Source organism: Pavona decussata, unplaced genomic scaffold (genome assembly GCF_977016875.1).
Source record: "Pavona decussata unplaced genomic scaffold, jaPavDecu1.1 SCAFFOLD_215, whole genome shotgun sequence".
Taxonomy (NCBI): domain Eukaryota; kingdom Metazoa; phylum Cnidaria; class Anthozoa; order Scleractinia; family Agariciidae; genus Pavona; species Pavona decussata.
Window position 1 is genome coordinate 400,076 of NW_028145620.1, and position 19,925 is coordinate 420,000.

Here is a 19,925-nt window from a genome sequence, read left to right on the forward strand (position 1 = left end):
TCGTTAGAGTTCGACATCAGCTGCTATACCAGCAGCAAGTTGTTTATCTGCAAGGCGGTGTGTTATAAGTGGCAGCTAAAGTTTCAGCGCGCAACTGAAAAGGTAGAAGAACTTGGGAGAAATTCGCGAATCATTTCAAGGTAGACCAAGAGCCAAACTATTACTTCGCACTGCTGATGAAAGTCAAGTGCAAGGTACAGCAGTCCAGAACTTGTCGTCGACGATCCACGCAAAGTCCTTGAGAAGTTTATAATTTGGCACGGCCAGGGATATTTCTAAATCTACCACTCGTGTTTCTTCTTTTTTATAACAATCAAGCACTGCTTGCTGGTGCGAACCCGCTTAACGACGTCCTCGCGGTTTTATCACCAGTTCAGAGCATCAGTAAACCGCAACAGTTCCGTCCTCAATTGACTTCAACTCCCACGTGTAATTCGGCGAACCTTGGGGAAACTTACCAGGTAAGGCAAATCTTCGAAAAAGTGAGGAGGATTGTGACCGGCTTATTTTCAAAAACAAACCCCTCGCTATTAAGAAGAACCGCAAAGGAGGACCTGGAAAAGTTCGACTTGGAGAACGTTTGCCTTGAGTGGCGTGAGAGAGCTCCAGTTTTTTTTACTTCTTCCTTCTGACGTCTGCCGTAAACAAGAGTACGAAAAGCTCTACCTTTTTGGAAGTCTAGCACTTGCGGAATCTGTTCTATTGAAACAGAGAAGTTCTGCTGTTATGGGTGTTCTTTTCAAGAGTAAGGCAGTAGAGGTATGAATTTAGTATTTGATTCCATTAACTCTTCTTGAATTAATGCCTTGTTCAGGTCAGACGAACATACGTTGCCGGCAGATTTGGTGCTTTCACCATTTTATTATTTCGAATATTTCAAAATTTTTAATATAATTTCAATATTTTGAAGGGGTGCGTGCGATAGAGCCCTAAGGCTCCAGGTACACAAGCAAGTTTTTCTAGCCAAGGAAAACTTGTTAAATGACAATTGCTCCCTTTGGTTCGCAAGCATGTATAATAGAAACTGGATGGAGAATCAAGCAGTCTATCAGAAGTCACTTGGGGCTTTATTTCAGGCATTCCTTTGTTTAGCATTCTTGCTATGCCTTTGTGTTTACATGTACATTTCCTTTTGTTCCTTGTGGTTTCAGCTTATTGAAAATAAATATGAACTTTTCAATATTAGAAGTGTCTCCGAGGAAATATTATTTTCAGTAGCTGCGAACTAGTTACTTTGATTACTAAAACAAATTTCAGAAGTGAAAAAGTAATGTTCATGTGGAGGATTTTGATTTTTAAGGAAGATAAATGAAAACTTCTCCACAAACTTCAAACTGCTGTAAATACATTTTGTTCTTTAAAATTGGCAAATCATGTACATAACATGCATCATGCATTTCATTGGTTATGTTTTTCTTTTTACTTTAGCTTAAAGTATCAAGGCCATACAGGCGACTTCTGCCAATTTCTCCCAAGCTATGTTTAACTTAGATCACATCTGTCAAAGCACATCTCCGCCCGCACTTCCTAACCATTGCTTACTGCTAGTTTCCAATTAATTAAATAAATAAATAAATAAATAAATAATAATAATAATAATAATAATAATAATAATAATAATAACAATAATAATAATGATAATAATAATAATAATAATAATAATAATAATAATAATAACAATAATAATAATGATAATAATAATAATAATAATAATAATAATAATAATAATAATAATAATAATAATAATACCCATAGCCATGATGGTAAACGTCATATTTGTTCAAGATTTAATTGCGTTTTTGCACAAACACAATGCATAGGTACAATTTTTTATACAATTTAATTATGGATCAAATGTGCATGCAGATGCGTTTTTTTAAAGCTTTCTTGCATGTGACGCAAATTGGTGAACAAATTTGCTGTTTTACACGACTTCTGCTTCTGTTGTAAAACGTATTCAAACTTATCATTTTGAGCGAGTTTACACAGCGTCAACAATTCGTTACAACACAAGAAGTGCTTGCCCAATATCCTGAGCCAGAGAATGCGTGTACCTTAGTGCCAGCCGTTTTTCTTTGGCATCAAAAAATGAAATACAACTTTCATTTTTGTTTTCCGTTTTCCTACAACATTGTAAAACGGAATTCATAGTTCTAGTTTCGTGTTTGGTTTTTTTTACCACTTTGGAAAACGGAATTCCAATTTCCATTTCCGTTTTTCGACTTTTGTTTTCCTACGACATTGGAAAACGGAATTCGAACTTCCAATTTTGTATTTCGTTTTCCTATAGCATTAAAAACGGATTTGAATTTCCTTTTTTTGTTTACACAGCGTCAACAATTCGTTACAACACAAGAAGTGCTTGCCCAATATCCTGAGCCAGAGAATGCGTGTACCTTAGTGCCAGCCGTTTTTCTTTGGCATCGAAAAATGAAATACAACTTTCATTTTTGTTTTCCGTTTTCCTCCAACATTGTAAAACGGAATTCATAGTTCTAGTTTCCTGTTTGTTTTTTTTTACCACTTTGGACTGAAAACGGAATTCCAATTTCCATTTCCGTTTTTCCACTTTTGTTTTCCTACGACATTGGAAAACGGAATTCGAACTTCCACTTTTGTATTTCGTTTTCCTATAGCATTAAAAACGGATTTGAATTTCCTTTCTTCTTTTCCGTATGGCACTGGAAAACAAAAACAATCGAATTTTCGATTTTCATTTCTTAAGAATGACATTCCAAACGGAAGTGACACTGACGTTCATCCGGAAATAATAATAAATGAAAAAACAACAATCAGGATACAACAGCTTCCCGCCCAATGTTTTCTTCCGCAGTTGACAGTTCGTGGGCTAGCTTCGATCGCGTTCGTGTTCACTTTTAAATTTTACGTCTTAACACTTTAATACTAGCAATGGCAGAGGAGGATTATTTGATATTTTTCACCGTCGAGGGAGAACGAAGGCTCGAAAGAAGACTCAAAAAATCACAAGTGACAGCAGAAAGGTTGGCTCAAATGTTTGGAGTAAGTCATAACGTAGGAGCTTTATTGAGGTGGCTTAAGCAACGACGACGGCAACGGCAACGAAAACGTCACCTGAAAATATATCTTTATTTCATTTGTGCTACTTTGTGATTATTTCAACTCGCTCAACTTTTACAAAAATGGCAAACTATCCAGGAACCAAATTGGTAGGAGTGACGTACAAGTTAAGAAAGAAAATAAAATTTCACCGTCGTGCGTTCACGTTCTCCACAAAACCTTAAGAGCGCCTGTCTGTAAAAATCAGACAAATTTTAAATTTCGTGGCAAGGGTGGAATATTCGATTTCTTTCATATTTTAATGTCAGATAGGCTAGGATATAACTAAAATCACTGTATAGTTTTTTCGATGAAATATCCTTTTGTTTCAAAGAAAAATGCAAATAACGAAAATCCGTTAAAATCGTCATTTCAGGCGCTTAATTGTTACACGGGTTTGAGAGCCTCGCGTGCGAGAACAAATCATTCTACCGCTTTTAAAACACTAAAATCTTTTCTTATTATCTTTAAATATCTGTTGGAATGATTTTGGGAAATATTGCGTCGTTCTGTGTATGCGAAATAATTTAATTTCGAAGGCATACAATTCACTGCAGTAAAAGTACTTCGTGAATAAAATTAATTTTCACCATGTGCGAAACCTTCAAATCGATTAAGCTTCTGGTGGTTGAATGTTAGAAGGATGGTCTATACATTGTTGTAAAAGTTTCTTTGGGCAAATGATGAAGAGCGACGTGAGAGCTTTTCAAAGTCCGTACACAATGCAAATATTTGCCCCCCCGCGGTAAACTTTGAAGTCGTGGGTCAGACATAATTTTTAGTCCGTGTTCATGTCTTGACCCATATTAGGTTAAAATAAGCACATAGAAAAACATTTCGAGATGTTCTAACCTTATAATATGGTAAAAGACAGGTCCAAATGCCATTTTAGCACGATTCTCTGGTCGTTCGTCGCATAAGTTTGAGCCGGCTGTTTGTATTAAACGTCCGATGAGTCACCACGCAAACTGGTCGAATACGAATCTTTGATCAACTTTCGGCGCATTTCATCAAGATTGCATCTTCTTCGACGGCTAAGTCATTTGTGAGTATTGCTTGGTTTACAGTGCACGAAAACATTACATTTGATCGCTGCTAGAATGACAAAAATATGTCGGCGTTCAGTCCATCTTTATCTATCTTGTATTGCAGGGAGGTGTTGTTCTTTACGCAATACAATGTCCTGGATATTTTAGGGGGGGGGGGGGGGGGTGGAGGAAATGCCTGGATATTTTAGGGGGGGGTGGAGGAGGGTGAAAATGCGAAATGCTTGATAACTGAACATGAACATGCTCAAGGCAACAACAACAACAACAATTAAAAAAGTGATACCTGTCGTTATGTTATTTTTCCCTTGCTAAAATCCAGATAATTTATGTATTCGCAAACTCATTTGCGCGCGCAGTCATGGTTGTTGGGAGCGTTGCCGTTGCGGGGGAGGGGATAAGATTTTACTAAACAGTATCAATACTTACTGATGAAGATCACTACACATCCTTTAGTTAGTTCTTTCCATCTTAAAATGCAATAGATCCTAGTATGAAACCAAAAATATCCCTCATTGCAGGCATCTGTTTGTCATACTATGTTATGGGCATGGGCGTGGGCTAAAATGCTTGAAAGGTGCACTCGGTACTAGTCCTGGCATTAGTACATACTCTAGCTTTGAAACACAAAACTGCAAAATTAAAAAAAAAAAAAAGATTTATTTAAGGAATTTCGTCTTTCCTTGCTTGCTTCATCTTTGATAAGCCCCAAAATTAATTTATCACCGGTTGCAGGCTAGAACTATTCTTAGACAGTGTTAGACGTGATAACAGCTTTTCGGGCCTTTATTTTTCTTACTCCTCTTAGTTATGCTTGTCCGTTCACCAAAACTTGAAAAAAAATTACCTCAACTAAACAGCTTGCGCAAGGCTATAACAGCTTGTAAGTGGTAGGTTAATCGACTGGACATAACTCTGATCGCTGCAGGTAAGTGTGCTATCCTTGACAGGTAGATAGGGCTAGTAACAGGTTGCGGTCTGTTGACGTAACTGAAGGGAGGAGCAGAATCGACTCCTATATATTAACTAATGAATGCAGTCTGAAATGTGAAAGAGCGTCTGTTTCCAACCTGATGGGCGACACTTGGGGCCTAGATGATGCCTTATTACTTAAGGACCAGAGGAGGGGTGGGGTGGGGAAGGGCGTAAGGGGAGATTGGTATAAAACCAGCCTGTAATAACTAATCTCCCTTCGAGTTACTGTTATACCTTCATTTTCCTTGCCTAATTCATAAACCAATCATCATGCCACATGATGATTTCGACCTCAAATTTGATACGCTCTTCGCTCCTCCATTTTCCTAGTAATTTTGAAAACAAGTAAGCACCCCACACCGTCTCCCCCATCCCTCACAAAAAAAATGTTCCGATCCTTCAGTTGATAATAATAACCGGTGTTTAAGTGGTGCTGGCGTGGGGTGGGGCTTCTGACAGGAGGGGTGCTCTCGGGACGAATGATGTTGTGGCCCACGCGCGTTACGTAACACCATAATTTCCTTCAGGTAGTATCCAGTTACGTTTGGTGGCTTGTACCGTGTAGTCGTAGTGTTGTACCACCAACAAGGGCCTTAAAGGAACTACAACCCTCCATTTTCAGTGTAACAAACTTGACTTCAAAAAAAATTAACTTGTGCCCCCCTCAAACGGCGCCAAGTAACTAGCACGACCAGAATTTGTTTACCTAGTAACTATTTGGCGATTCTTTCTCACGCCGAATGGCCATAGCCATAGCCATAAATTCGACAGAAATCTTTAAGCGATTTTATTTTTAAATTTAGAAAGATCTTCATATTGTTTAATTTAGACATCATAAATTTGATAGTATTTGAAAAACAACACACCTAACGAAGTAACACGCAGATGAATGAACACCCGAAGCTGCAGTGGACCCAGACTTATTTACGAAAGAATGAAAAAATGGGTGATTCAATGTCCCCCTAGGATTCCACTAGCTCAAGAAAACAAACGAACGGCAATATTTTTCGCAGGGGTGCGTTCTTTCATTGCTATTTATCAACTATTTATATGGGAAATGCGCTATTTGGGGTCATCTGCGTGAAGAAAAAAAAGACCTTTCTCTTCGCTTTTTTAGTTTCATACTAGGATCTATTGTATCCAAAAATTTGTAGTTATCTCCATCAGTAAAGTACTGATACTATTTTCGTAAAACGTTATATCCACCCTCCCCCCCCCCCCCCCCCCCCTCGAACGCTCCTAACAAGCCAGCCCGCGCGCGCAAACGAATTCGCGAATGAATAAATTATCTGGATTTTAGCAAGTAAAAAAGAATGAACTAAAGGTATCACTATCTTAATTGTTGTTGTTGCCTTGGGTATACCTGTTCCAGTTATCAAGCATTTTCGCCTTTTCACCCTCCTCCACCCCCCTAAAGTGGCCATGGGTGGTATTGCGTGACGAACAAACGGCTCCCTGCAATGCAAGATAGGCTGAACATCCTGAAAGCGCCGACATTTTTTGTCATTCTAGCAGCGATCATATGTTATGTTTTCGTGCACTGTAAACCAAGCAATACTCTCAAATGACTTAGCCGCCGAAGAAGATGCAGTCGTGATGAAATGCGCCGAAAGTTGATCAAAGATTTGTAATCGACCAGTTTGCGTGGTGACTCATCGGACGTTTATAAATGTAAACAACCGGCTCAAACTTATGCGACGAACGACCAGAGAATCTTGCTAAAATGGCATTTGGACCTGACTTCTACCATATTATAAGGTTAGAACATCTCGAAATGTTTTTCTATGTGCTTATTTTAACCTAATATGGGTCAAGACATGAACACGGACTAAAAATTATGTCTGACCCACGACTTCAAAGTTCACCGCGGGGGGGCAAATATTTGCATTTTGTACGGACTTTGAAAAGCTCTCACGTTGCTCTTCATCATTTGCCCAAAGAAATTTTTACAACAATGTATAGACCATCCTTCTAACATTCAACCACCAGAAGCTTAATCGATTTGAAGGTTTCGCACATGGTGAAAATTAATTTTATTCACGAAGTACTTTTACTGCAGTGAATTGTATGCCTTCGAAATTAAATTATTTCGCATACACAGAACGACGCAATATTTCCCAAAATCATTCCAACATATATTTAAAGAAAGTAAGAAAAGATTTTAGTGTTTTAAAAGCGGTAGAATGATTTGTTCTCGCACGCGAGGCTCTCAAACCCGTGTAACAATTAAGCGCCTGAAATGACGATTTTAACGGATTTTCGTTATTTGCATTTTTCTTTGAAATAAAAGGATATTTCACCGAAAAAACTATACAGTGATTTTAGTTATATCCTAGCCTATCTGACATTAAAATATGAAAGAAATCGAATTTTCCACCCTTGCCACGATATGTTTGATTTTTACGGACAGGCGCTCTTAAATGTGGTCATTTCGCGTTGTTGCTTTGAAGAGGACGGCAAAGAAACATACCAAATTGTAAAACGCACGTGCAGAGCGATTGTTTTTGCTCAATAAACCCATTGTTTTGCGGCGTTGTCGTTGCCGTCACCGTGGTCGTTGCTTAAACTCCCTATTATAATTTTAAGGATTATCCCCCTGCTTGGAAACAAAAAAAAAAATTTGCTCCAACTTCTAGTATGATGCTTCCACTGGGATCACCATGTCTCGCTTTCATTATCACTCTTTTACGTAAACGAAAATGAGGATATCTGCGCTCCTTGACGTTCGTTAAGCTGTCCCATTAAACTTACTATGTTAAATAAAAGTGAAGAACATCCGAAATCTACTTTCTTGAGTGGAATTATCCGAGTGCAATGTTATCACCGCGTATTTTCCAAATACAAAGATTTCTTTTCCAGACTGCTCACCACAGTATTTGCCGACAAGCACGTTATTGTCATATATTATTTTGACATAATCCGACCTGCAAGAACATTTAAGTATAAAGTTAGTGAAAGTCTTTCGCTTCTTTTATGAAAATAAATTAATTTAAAGAATCATAAACCTTTTGTCCTTTTTAGCCGTTCAAATCAACAATTAAAATTTTGTTGAATAATCCTATAGAAGTTCAATTCAGCGCGATCCGCATAGTGCACTTAGGGCCTGTTCACATGGAAGTGGGGGACCCCAGGTAGGTGAGGTACCCCATCTACCCGGGGTCAGAGAAAACAGGCCTTCACATGCAACCCCGGGGCGCTGGGGTGAGGTTTAAAAAGCTACCGCGTGGTCGCTAAGTACATATATCAAAAATGATGGCGGATGGAAGACACTTTTCGTTTCGTTGTTCTACGGGCACGACTTCACCTTCATCCAAGACCGGTAGACCAGCTTGGTTATCAGACTCGACAAATGCACCTTCAACTCCTTCAGAACTTTCTTCAATGACATTGTTGTCGATGTTTTGAAGGTGATATCTGCGAAAAAGCTCGCCACGCTTGTACTGAATTCAGAGACAATTGCCCGGATGAACATCACCCCACCCCACCTCCAGCATTCACATGGAGAAAACTCACCCCAGCTAAGCGGGTTACCCGCCTCGGCTGACCGGGCAACCCGCCTCGGTGAGGTACCCCACTTCACATGTGAACGCAATCAAGAAATAAAGAGAGATTGTATGGAGAGATTGGTAACCCCACCGAAGCGGGGTACCTCACCTACCTGGGGTCCCCCACCTCCATGTGAACAGGCCCTAACTCACCCCTCTCTTTTTGGCGACTTTTTCTTATTAGTACTGGCCATTCAGCGCCAAGAACAGAACTAACCCATCATCCGAGTCGGACAGATTATGAGATTTCACAAGCTGCATCGATCAGTCTTTGGACTTCGTTAGAACGGCGAAGATTGTTCGTAGCCTAGAGAAATGTTACACTCTTGCAATGGCATTAAAGCGAATGTGATGCCATTATCGTTACCATGAAACCGAACCCTATAACTCACTCTTGGTGTCACTGTAGCCAAAAATACACGATTAACATTAGATGTACTATGCAGTATGAAAACCCGACCGATTCGTTTTTTGAAGCTCGCAAGAGAATCAAATACACGTCGCACGACCGAAATTGTTACAGCGGTTACCAATAACACGCGACCTATCGCCTTCAAAAGACTTCGATAAAGTTGCGTTTTGGTGGACGTCAATCAAAGAAAAACCGTTGAAATTATTTTTAATTCTGACAAGATTTCAAGGTAACCCGGCAAGAAACTAAAAATTTTTGCCTTGCTAAGAGAAGGTAAATTTTATTTAAATTGATTTCCCAGCTAGATCAAGCGAAAATAAAAGGTATTTTTGAATTAAAAATTTTAATGTTCACTGCACGTGACAATTTGCTCACTTGCACGCATCGCTGATTTTGCAAAATTATTACGTGCAGCGATTTAAAATGTTTCATAAAAAATACGGTTTCGTCTAAACAATGCCCATTCTTTTAGATAAACTGGCTTGGAAATCAACTTTCATAAAGATTACCATCTGCCAGCGGATAAAACTGTCAATTTCTTGGTTCCGTTGCCTTGAATTGTTGTCAGAATTCAAAATAATTTCAACGGCTTTCCTTTGATTGACGTCCACCAAAACGCAACTTTATCGGAGTCTCTTGAAGGCGATAGGTCGCGTGTTATTGGTAACCGCTGTAATTGTCTCTAACCCATTTTTTTTCCAAACTAGATGGCGGAAAACCTTTTTAGATGTCTTGCGACAATTGTCAGCTTCTGTTTTTGTAATAGATTTTCATCGGACGCGTAATCAGATCTCATGACTCTCTGTTGCTCATGTTCACATACGTGAATATATAAATTCGATTTGCATTTTCCCTGAGAACTTAGCCTGTATTATATTCCATTTTGACCCCACTGCACCCCGTGCGGGTTAATTATTTATTTTATTTTATTATTTATTTGCGTAAACGTTGCAGCGACATGCTTGCTTACACCAACTCCATTTTTGAATGTTTGCTCAAAGTACTGATGTCATCTGATCACCCTCTCGTGTTTGAGGACCTCAAGATAAAAAAGACTTCTGTTTACGGAAATTCTTAATCTAAATTAAGAGAATTTCTCGTATACACCGATTCACCGTAAGACCGGAAGTTGCATGAAAGCGAGGCCTAAGGGCCATCGTAGCAAAACATGGCGGACACAAGTCATAAGTGTAGTTGCTCGGCTGCACTGTGCAACAATCACTCAGAGAATAGAAAAGATTTGATCTTTCACAATTTTCCGTTAGATGTAAGCCTGAGGAAGATATGGAGTATTAAGATGAGACGTGGCGACAAAAAATTTGCGTCGAACACATCTTTGTTTTGCTGTTCGGAACATTTCACCGCGGAGGATTACAGAAAAAGTCTCACTGGAAAAGGCACGATCTTGTGAAAAATGCTGTTCCATCGGTCTTTCCTAGGTCAACGAATCGTTAAAAATCGAGTGAAAGGACCCTTAGAGCAAAAGCTCGTGAAGACAGCGCAGTTCGACCTTTTGTGGTGTCATCAGAAACAAAAAGCACAAGTCGCTCAAGTGAAGCAGTCGACACATGCAAAAATGGTAAGCCTAAAGAGGAAGATTCGGAGGACAAACCACTGGCGCCAGAAAGAGATTTGGTTGCTGAGAATTTTGAACTTAGGCAAAAACTTTGTCTTTGTAAATTTGCCCTGGAAAGGTTTGGATCCAATGACGACGACATTTTCTTTTACACTGGATTTGAAAGTTATCGAGCGTTAATCGCATTTTGGAACTTTGTTAAGCCTTGCTCTGAGTCTCTGATCAGTTGGAAAAATGCACGTGCCAAAGTGAAAGGAGACCATGCAGATCCTAGTGTTCCATTTCCTTTCCTACAGCAACAGGAAAATGAAAGAAATAGAAAGCGAGAAATGGAGCCCATTGACCAGCTGTGGTTGTTTTTAACTAGGGTGCGTCTTGAATTATTCGAGCGTGACTTGGCGCACAGATTTGGTGTGTCTGTAAGTACTGTGTCGGATGCTTTTGTTACGTGGGCAAACTACCTTTACATTATGTTGGGAAGTTTGCTTGTGTGGCCTTCAAAAGAAAATGTAAAGGAGCACTTGCCAGATTCATTTAAGGGTAGATATGAGAATGTACGAGGAATTTTAGATTGCACAGAGTTGAAATGTGAACTGCCCAGGGACTATCAGACAGAGTTGAAATGTGAACTGCCCAGGGACTATCAGAAGCATTCAGAGATTTACTCAGATTATAAATCTCATGACACGTTTAAAGGGCTAGTATGCATTTCACCTAGTGGCTGGATAACATTTATCAGTCAGTTATATCAGGAAGAATAAGTGATAAAGAAATTGTGAAAGAAGTAACTTCTGCCAGTTAATTGAAATGGGAGATCAATACCTTGCAGACAAAGGCTTTGAAATCCATGACCTGATAGCCCTCAGAGGAGGGAGTTTGTATATTCCTCCAAAGAGATTTTCTTCAACTGACCAGTTTACAGAAAGCCAGTGTTTTGAAACCATGAGTATAGCCAATGTTCGAATTCACGTTGAAAGAGCAATAAAACGTATAAAAGCTTGGCATATAATTAATCAAGTTTTGCCCCTTTCTACTTATGGATCTATTAATCAAATCTGGCCGTATGTGCTTTGTTAGTCAACTTTCAAAATCCAATAATTTCTGTTTAGAGTAGAGGTGGAGGGAAGTCCCATAAAAAAGTTTCAATTTTTAAGTCTAAAATGGCCACCAAGCTGTCATAACCAGTTATCTTGGTACCTTCTAGGTACCAGGAATTACTTGTCAGAAACACTGTCTCCCCTATCCACTTAGAGGCCAAATTGAATTTGAGATGCACCCTTTTGAGAACATTCTGATACCTTTTAAGGTCTGTTTCAAAATTTCTGACAAAACACCTCCATAACTTTTTCTATGGGAGTCCCCTTCATCCAAGACTTAAATAATCCAAGGAGCAACAAACACAACATTTGCCTAAAAGCAAAAACGTTTCAAAACTATATACTAAGAGTTTGATAAAATGTCCTCCTTTTGCTATAGCAAATTGATATACGTCTTTGAGAGGTTACAAGTTTAGTTATCTCAATGAAGAGTTCATATTCTTTCTTAGTCCTAGAGTCACTAACTGTTGTTGTTTGCAATATATTTCTTATGAAAAGCAAGTAAACTAGGTTTAATTTCATTACTCCATCTGGATGAGAATGTTACCTTCAGAACTAAAATAGGATATCTTGAGCTAGTAAAAATGACAAAGTCAGTCAGTGGAAGTGTAGAGATGCCCATTTGCATCTGTGTTTGAAACCAATACTTATGCTTATGCTTCACTTCATAGATAGAATTGTTTTTCCTAAATGGAAAACTAGCTTCCTTTTGGCTTTGTTCAATGGCAACCTCGGGTGAAACATCCTGCTTTGACTCCACACATTTTATTTCTACATTTCTATGCTCAATGGTACCATTGTAATATACTATGGTTGCAATTCTATCGGGGCTTGCGGCAAGGACATTGCTATTTCTGTCTAAAATCAGGCCAACCTCTTGAATTGTTACTTCCTTGATGTCTGGTGATAATAAAAGGTATTCTTTGTATAAAATTGCTGCCACAGGCTCATTTTCAATACCATAGATCATACCTTTACTTTTACAATTAAGGTCTTTAGCTTAGGAATAGCTCACGTGTTTGTAAAGAATTCCTTTTGAGATTATTCTTTTAATTAGATTTTCTGGAATCTTTGCCCCTTTATTTTGCATGTGGGTAAATACATCTTTGCATGTACTGGCAGTTATCCTGTTCTGCCTTTGTTCAAACCAAGTAGGGTTGAGTGATTGCCCTCTTGTTGCCATTTCAATTCGTTGTTGCTCATCTGTAAGAGTTTCAATAAATAATGTTTTGGCCTGTGTTGTTTGTTTTGCTTGAGTGTGATAGGGATCAGCTCCTCTGTTAGCAAAAATTGGAATTGCCTGCTCTTGTCCTTGAGTATTGCCCATAAAAACTTCTTCCTCCTGCAAATGGGGGTTACCATTAGGTTGTCCATAAAGAGTTACATGTGGCTCAGAAGTGTGTGGCATAGCTGATTCTCTCTGCACATGAGTGATTGAAGGGCCAGGAGATCCACCATTTAAACTTTGGTGGCGATCTTGTGTGGGGCGACAAGAACAACGTGACTCTTATAAACGACCTACAGGTTTTGCAGAACAAGGCCGCAAAAAGTATTCTAGACAGGCCACTTTATTCGTCAGCTACTGATGCCCTGGTAACTTTAAGGTGGCTGAACCTAGAACAACGTAGATCTTACCATCGTTGTATATATATTTACAAGTGCATTAATGGACTTATGGACCACTATGAATTTACTAACAAACGGTGACATTCATAATTATAATACAAGGAACAAAGACATGCTCAGACTACCCCGTGTTACCAGAAATTGGGGAAAGCAGAGAGTTTGCCATCACTCTCTAAAAGACTGGAATGAACTAGAGAGAGAGAGACCAGAAATGCGCCGAATATTGCTACTTTTATGCGAAACATGTTTGCCAGGTTTTTTAATTAACCCTATCGGTAATATACGAAATTTTGTAGTTTTAGCTTTTTTGCTTTTATCATTTTTTTTTTTAATTTTTTTATCAATTTGAAGTTTTTAACCCCATCGATGATCATTAAGTCTTTGTAGTTTCAGCTACTAGTTTGAATTGCTGTTTTTATCATTTTGTAATTTTGTCTTATATATTGTATTTTTTAACCTTTTGTATATTTAATCTGTATAGGACCTTTCTGAAAACCACATTTAGTGAACGAAGGCTTCCTAATAAAAGATTATAAAAGATTATTTGGTCTTTTTCCCTTTGGACGTGATTGGCTGTTAGTTCTTCAGTTGTATGTGATGTACTACATACGAGACTCCAATTTACTTGAACAGCCGGTCGGTTGCTACTGATAGAGGTTGGTATCAAACCGGGAGTGGCATAGTCTTGGAGTTGCTTGTGAATTGTTGAACCTTTAGCAACTGTGCCAACCACAGCCATTACAGTTGAAATTGACTTTTCTTCTGGTAGCATGGCTGCAAAGGGTATATTTGGGTTTATGTTCTGAAGGTCACGTTTAAGCTTGACAATACCAGTAATATCAAGCTTCCGAGATTTGGGTGGCCTTGGGTCGTAAAATTGTGATTGGACACCTCTTCTCTTCCTGCCTGGTAAGTCAGAGGAATGTCTTGGTTTTATCACACTTGAAGCTATCACTGGGTGGAACTCCACTTCTCGTTTATGCCCTTTCCCCCATTGCCTTGGCCTTGATGTACAGCATCTGTTGTCAGGAGTTAAATCTCGTAGCTCTGACTTTCTCGTCATATCCTCTAGTTTCCAAATGAGAGCCATCACATGGCAGCAAACACCGCTATTGGAGGCTGGGCACTGCCTATCACATTTTGCTGCCAGAATCCTCGGGGACTCATTTTGGTTTAAAACTAATTTTACCTTGTACTTAATGTTCCTTTTGTAGGAAGCCTAACAGCAGGCACGCAAATAAATATGACGCTTTTCTGGGTTGTTATACACCTGTAAATCATGCACAAAGTTCATCATGCGAAGGCCTTTGTCGTTTGAGTTTATCACAACCTCTGCATTGGCAAATTTCTTAATTGATTTACCAGAATTTTTAACCTGTTCGAACGCATCCATTGGCACAAACGAAGGCAGAATAGAAAAGTCTTCCGAAAATTGTGTAGATTCGTCCGGCGGAAAGCTATCAAAAGGTGAGATATTGGGGCTGGTTTGTTTTGCCGCGCTCTCAACTGTTGCATTCGATCGCTTGAGCTTTTCAAGCTTTGCCTTCGTGTAACTTCTTTCTGGGTCAGAGTCGTAAACTCTATCCCTGTAGTAAGGGATCGAGTTAAAGGCTTTTACTCTGAAAAAACAAACAAACAAACAAACAAACAAAAAAACAAACATTGGAAACGATATTAGAAACATAAAATATTGCGACGTGCGGCGCCCGCTTGCGACAGTAAAATTACAAAGCTTACTTTTCGACGAGGTCTTTCTTTAATCCTTGCTGGTTTAGCCTTCTGCATTTGAGCCAGAATTTTAGCTGTGGTATCGTCCACTTGCTGATATCATCCACATTTTCAACAGATGAGCATGGGATGTCGTCTGGCGTAAGGTTTAAGTCTATCTCTTGTAAAGCTCTTTCGTCCATGTTTGTTGATTTGGGATTCGCGCGTTCGACGGCCCTTAGGCCTCGCTCTAATGCAACTTCCGGTCTTACGGTGAATCGGTGTATCCCAAGGGCTAGATCGGCTGTCTCCCTCGCTGCCCCCTTATTATCGCTCACACACACAAAAAAAAACTGATAATTAAACAGGATTGAAACTTATATCAGTCACGTAGAGAAAGACCGATTGACAAAAAAAGAAAAAAAATTCTCCGATCCGGAAGTTGTCGCAAGGCTCCAAAGCAAACGAAGTTCCACATTCCCTAGGAAGATCGTTTTTGAAGCCTGTTAAAAATAAACTGAATATTGCAAATAATTTGTCAATTTATTTTGTTATTTTTTAAATTCCTTTTCATTGTTTCACTTATCCACAAGAAGAACTCAGCTCCAAGTCGAACAGTTGAAAGTAAATTTTCAGCGCCTTGCCATGCGGAATAAAAACCTTATCAGCGCAGTCCATTTTGTTAGGATAGTTGTTAGGATATCCGGGGCTTTCTTGGATCTTGTTTATCACTGAACCACATCCTGATAAAACAAATTGAGACTTTTACGCTAAAAATGTTTTGATTTATGTAATTTTTTTTTCACTACACACACATTACATAGAATGGGTACAAAACTTTGATTATTGAGAACGGATACATTATTAAACGTATGCACCGATCAACTGGAAACGGCAAGATCCCCCGGAGCACCCACCGGGTATTTGAATTTTTTTTTTTTTTTTAAGGGGAATAGGTTGTTCAAATATCCCCCTTCCAGGGCTAAGAGCCACTCAAATGCCCTACTTTTAAGTGTTCTAAGGAATCTCCTCGAGGGCAATTTTTCAGTTTCAATTAATCACTATTCCTGCTTTGCAGACTGGGATATATTAAAAACACCTCAAGAAAGTATGTATTTCAAAGCCGTTTCGAGTGAGCCATTTGCTCACAAAGGCGCATGCTGTCATCAACAGAAAAAAAAAATCATCAACTTTCTCAACCAAAAGAAAAATCAAGTTCAAATTCCCCAAACTAATCAAATTCCCCTCTCCCCGGGCACGATACACGGTCAAATGCCCGGGGTAAGATGTTGAAGGTTCGAATTAATCGGCGCATTATATTACTCAGAGTAGAAGAGAGCTTTTGTAAGAGTATAAAAATCTACCCTCTAATAACTGGGGGTTTATGGAATTTCAGCATATGAAAACAATTAAAACTTCGTAGACCATGTACAGCGGAGTGGAACAGGTTGTGGGGTAATTATGCTCGTATCGACTTTGAACACCACACTCAAGTTCGTAATTTTTTCGGAAATTCAATTTCGTATGATTGCTCAGGGTTAAGTGACTTTGATGTAACCATAACAACCAATTTTTGACAGTAAGGTTTCTCAAAAATTGAAAGCTTTGTTTTTTATGTACATTAACTAAATTTCGTACAGTAAATTATATGGTCTTATATCATTTATGTGTACTTCGTTTGATTTTGATTGATTACTTCTCGTCAGTTCTGGTGTTTTTGTGAGGTGTTTTGGAAATCAAGAAATCGAAGATGACCATTTTGAAATTGTGACGTAATGCTGTTCTCATTTGGCGTCATCACTTCCCTTTGAGAACCTCAATGGAAGCATCTTTGGACTACCATAGTCATATAGCTTTTATACTTTCCAAGTTATGGAGGGGAAGGGGGGATTCCCCCTCCGCCAACACCACGCCCCAGAAAACAGGTTGCTCCCCTGCTAGGATGATCTGACCACTGAGAGATCGTATAATTGTCAGCGAACTCGCCCGCATTCCCGTTTTTATGTTTATACCGGACTGTTTTATTCGATCCACATTTGGAATTTGTTAATCTGTTTTATTGCACTTACCAAGTTGAACAAAAGTGAAGACTATTCTGAATCCATTCTTTGAAACACTATCATCCGTGTGGAACGTTAACACCGCTTTTTTTCCAGTTACAAAAAGAACGTCTTTTACAGACTGCACACCACAGTATTTACCAAGTTCAATGTTGTTTTCATCTGCTATCTTCAAATAGTCATAACTGCAAGAAAATTGAATATGCCTTTTGTGAAACGCTCACCAACACTTCAACGTCATTCATAATGCCCCTGTTCTTTCTGTACTATACAAATCATCGACCAACTGTTCCACAAAAGTTCAATTCAGTGGAGCCTGGAAAGCGACAAATGATTTCATTACGCTTTTTCTTCGGCTTTTTTTCCCGGCTTTTTACGCGACAATTCCTGTCGGCTTGTGCCACAGGTAGCCCAAGCTCCATGAGCGTTTATAAGACTCTAGCGAGAGGAACCAGCGAACCTAAAACCCACTTGAATCGCGCAGAAATGGCCAAAATACGCCACACAAACACTGACAAGGTATCGAGGAGACAAGGTAAGGCATTTTTTGTACGATTTATGCTCTTTATTTTGTACTCTTATACACGTTTGCAAAATCCCATAAAAACCCTTACAATTTACACCATTGCGTAACATTCATCGTGACACTCAAATAACAACGTGACGTTACGAAGGTCAAACAAACGTCTTATAAATGCTCATACCGAAAGCTTGGGCTACCTGTGCTTGTGCTAGCTCAGAAAAATACAGCCCATGAAAATGGTATTGTCATATGAAAAACATAGTAAAAAATATTGCACGGGTAACCCTTTTAGATGGATGAATGGTCACATGAAAGCTACCTCCATCCCACTGGAAGCTTTGTTACACGGAAGGATGCTTGGATTGCTTATTATCCAGAACAGTGTTGCTAAGTGGCATCCAGCCACGTGATCAACTTATGCAAGGTCCTATTGTGATCCGTAAATGTTGTTTTATTAAGGGTTGGGGAAAACCGAAGTATCCGGAGAAAAACCTCTTCGAGTAAGGACGACAACCAACAGTAAACTCAGCCAACAATTGGAGGTCGTGGCTTCGTTTATCGCCTACGTCGAACATGCTTTCTTTTCTTGGCGTGATCGCCAATTTTCTTACTAGGGTTAGCACTCAGTACGAATTTCGTGGGTTCGTTTAAGCACTGGAACAAACGCTGCAGAGTTAATTCTCTGATCATCATTTGTCATTATTCGGCAAGCGGCACAGCATTCACGGTGTCCTTCAAATTCACATTCCTGCAATTGCTACCAGAATTGCCCAAGACTTGCGTCTGTCTGGCCTCGTAGCTCCGTCGGTACAGTTGATCAAATTCAGAGGGAGTGGATTCGATTCCCGCCGAGGTCAAGATTTTTTTTTTTTCTTATTCTCATTTCCTGACTAGGACCTTCAAAAACTGCCGGGTTAATTCTCTGATCCATCATTTCATGTATCATGTTATTTCATGTTATCTTAAGTAATCAATCTGAATGCGTGAGTTGAAGCGCGTGAGAGGACAGGCTAGGGTGGGGGGGGGGGGGGGGGGTGACTCACATCAATGTATTGAATCCCTCGTCTATTGTTTTGGGGTTAGGTATTTGTGACCTTGCTACCACGCGGTCATTCGTTCGAAAACACTCGCCGTGCGAACGTCTTACTTGTTTTCTCTCCTCCTCCCCTTACCCCGTCCTCTTTTCTTCTTTGCTTTAACTAATTTTTATGGCGTTTTTTTTTTTTTTTTTTGCCTTCACCTTCCCTGGGCTTAATATGTTCGTGATCTAGATATGTATTTAGATGAATCAAAGAAAATCGATTTTTCATTAAATCGGCTTAGGGCCATTGCCCTTAGCCAACTTTACTCCAAATCAATTCTATCTCTGTGTCTTTGTTATTGCCCAGTGAACGAGCTCGGGAATTGCAGCCTAATGATTACATAGAAAATATATACTTTGACCAGGGAGAAATGCGTAAATTTACATCAATGAGGCGTGAAAGGGGCCGGTTGAATTTTTTTCAGGTCGATAACGAAATGTATCTTCATAGCTTCACTCGTCCATTGACAGTTTCATCATATTCCTTACGTATTTTACAAGGAAGACAATTCTCTGCAATTTCTGAAATTTCCTTACAAGAATTCTCGCCTGTATAGGACTAAGCTGTAGGAAGCCAATTTCATCGTATAAAAATTCCTGACATTTCTTAGTCGCAGAAAAACTTGTAGAATAACTAGTTGAGTTACATCAACAGAGAAAACCCAATCTACATATGACACCTGTTGCGTGTCTTTTGGAGATTGCAATAAAACTTGACTTTGAAAATCAGACGCGCTGCCAACTTTCTTACAAGTGGAAAAAAATGATCGTAAACACTAACAATTCTAGTGAAAAACAAACAACGTATGTTATTTGTGAAACTATGGAAACAAAAGTAATGCAGCTATCCATGTTAGGACGGACCCGACTAAAGCTAAGGCAAGGCATTTGAACATACCCGAGGATTTTTGTTTTATGCAAATGCCCTAACCAGACCAGTTTTGGACTGTGAAAAGAATCAAACTTTGCCTTTTGGTTAAACTTTATTTATTGAAAATTGTTAGCCACTTAATGTCTTGCGGCTCAGATATGCGTGATAATATTGTTCACCATTCTAAATTAAAGCGGAAACTGAAAGAATTAACTTACAAACATTATCTTCGTTAAAATATGATGATTCTGGGATACGAAATTTTAGCAGCTAAGTAGATGAGAAACTTTTGACCTTCAATGATCACTTATTTCTAGATAACATCTCT

At 39.1% G+C, this 19,925-nt stretch overlaps 2 protein-coding genes across 2 annotated transcripts in view; one reads left to right on the top strand and one right to left on the bottom strand.

Moving 5' to 3' along the window:
• Nucleotides 1-8,351: 8,351 nt before the first annotated feature.
• Nucleotides 8,352-11,393, top strand: LOC146459853 (uncharacterized). Its single transcript, XM_085088757.1, has 2 exons — nucleotides 8,352-8,418; nucleotides 10,585-11,393. Exons 1-2 carry the CDS (start codon nucleotides 8,352-8,354, stop codon nucleotides 11,391-11,393), a joined length of 876 nt encoding a protein of 291 aa, XP_084944883.1.
• A 4,251-nt stretch (nucleotides 11,394-15,644) lies between these two features.
• LOC146459854 (CUB and peptidase domain-containing protein 1-like) overlaps nucleotides 15,645-19,925 on the bottom strand; it is a 4,755-nt gene continuing 474 nt past the window's right edge. Inside the window, exons 3-4 of the mRNA XM_085088758.1 lie at nucleotides 17,132-17,307; nucleotides 15,645-15,805 (exon numbers count right to left, since the gene is read on the bottom strand). Coding sequence (XP_084944884.1) covers nucleotides 15,645-15,805; nucleotides 17,132-17,307 — 337 coding nt within the window. The remainder of the gene's footprint in view (nucleotides 15,806-17,131; nucleotides 17,308-19,925) is intronic.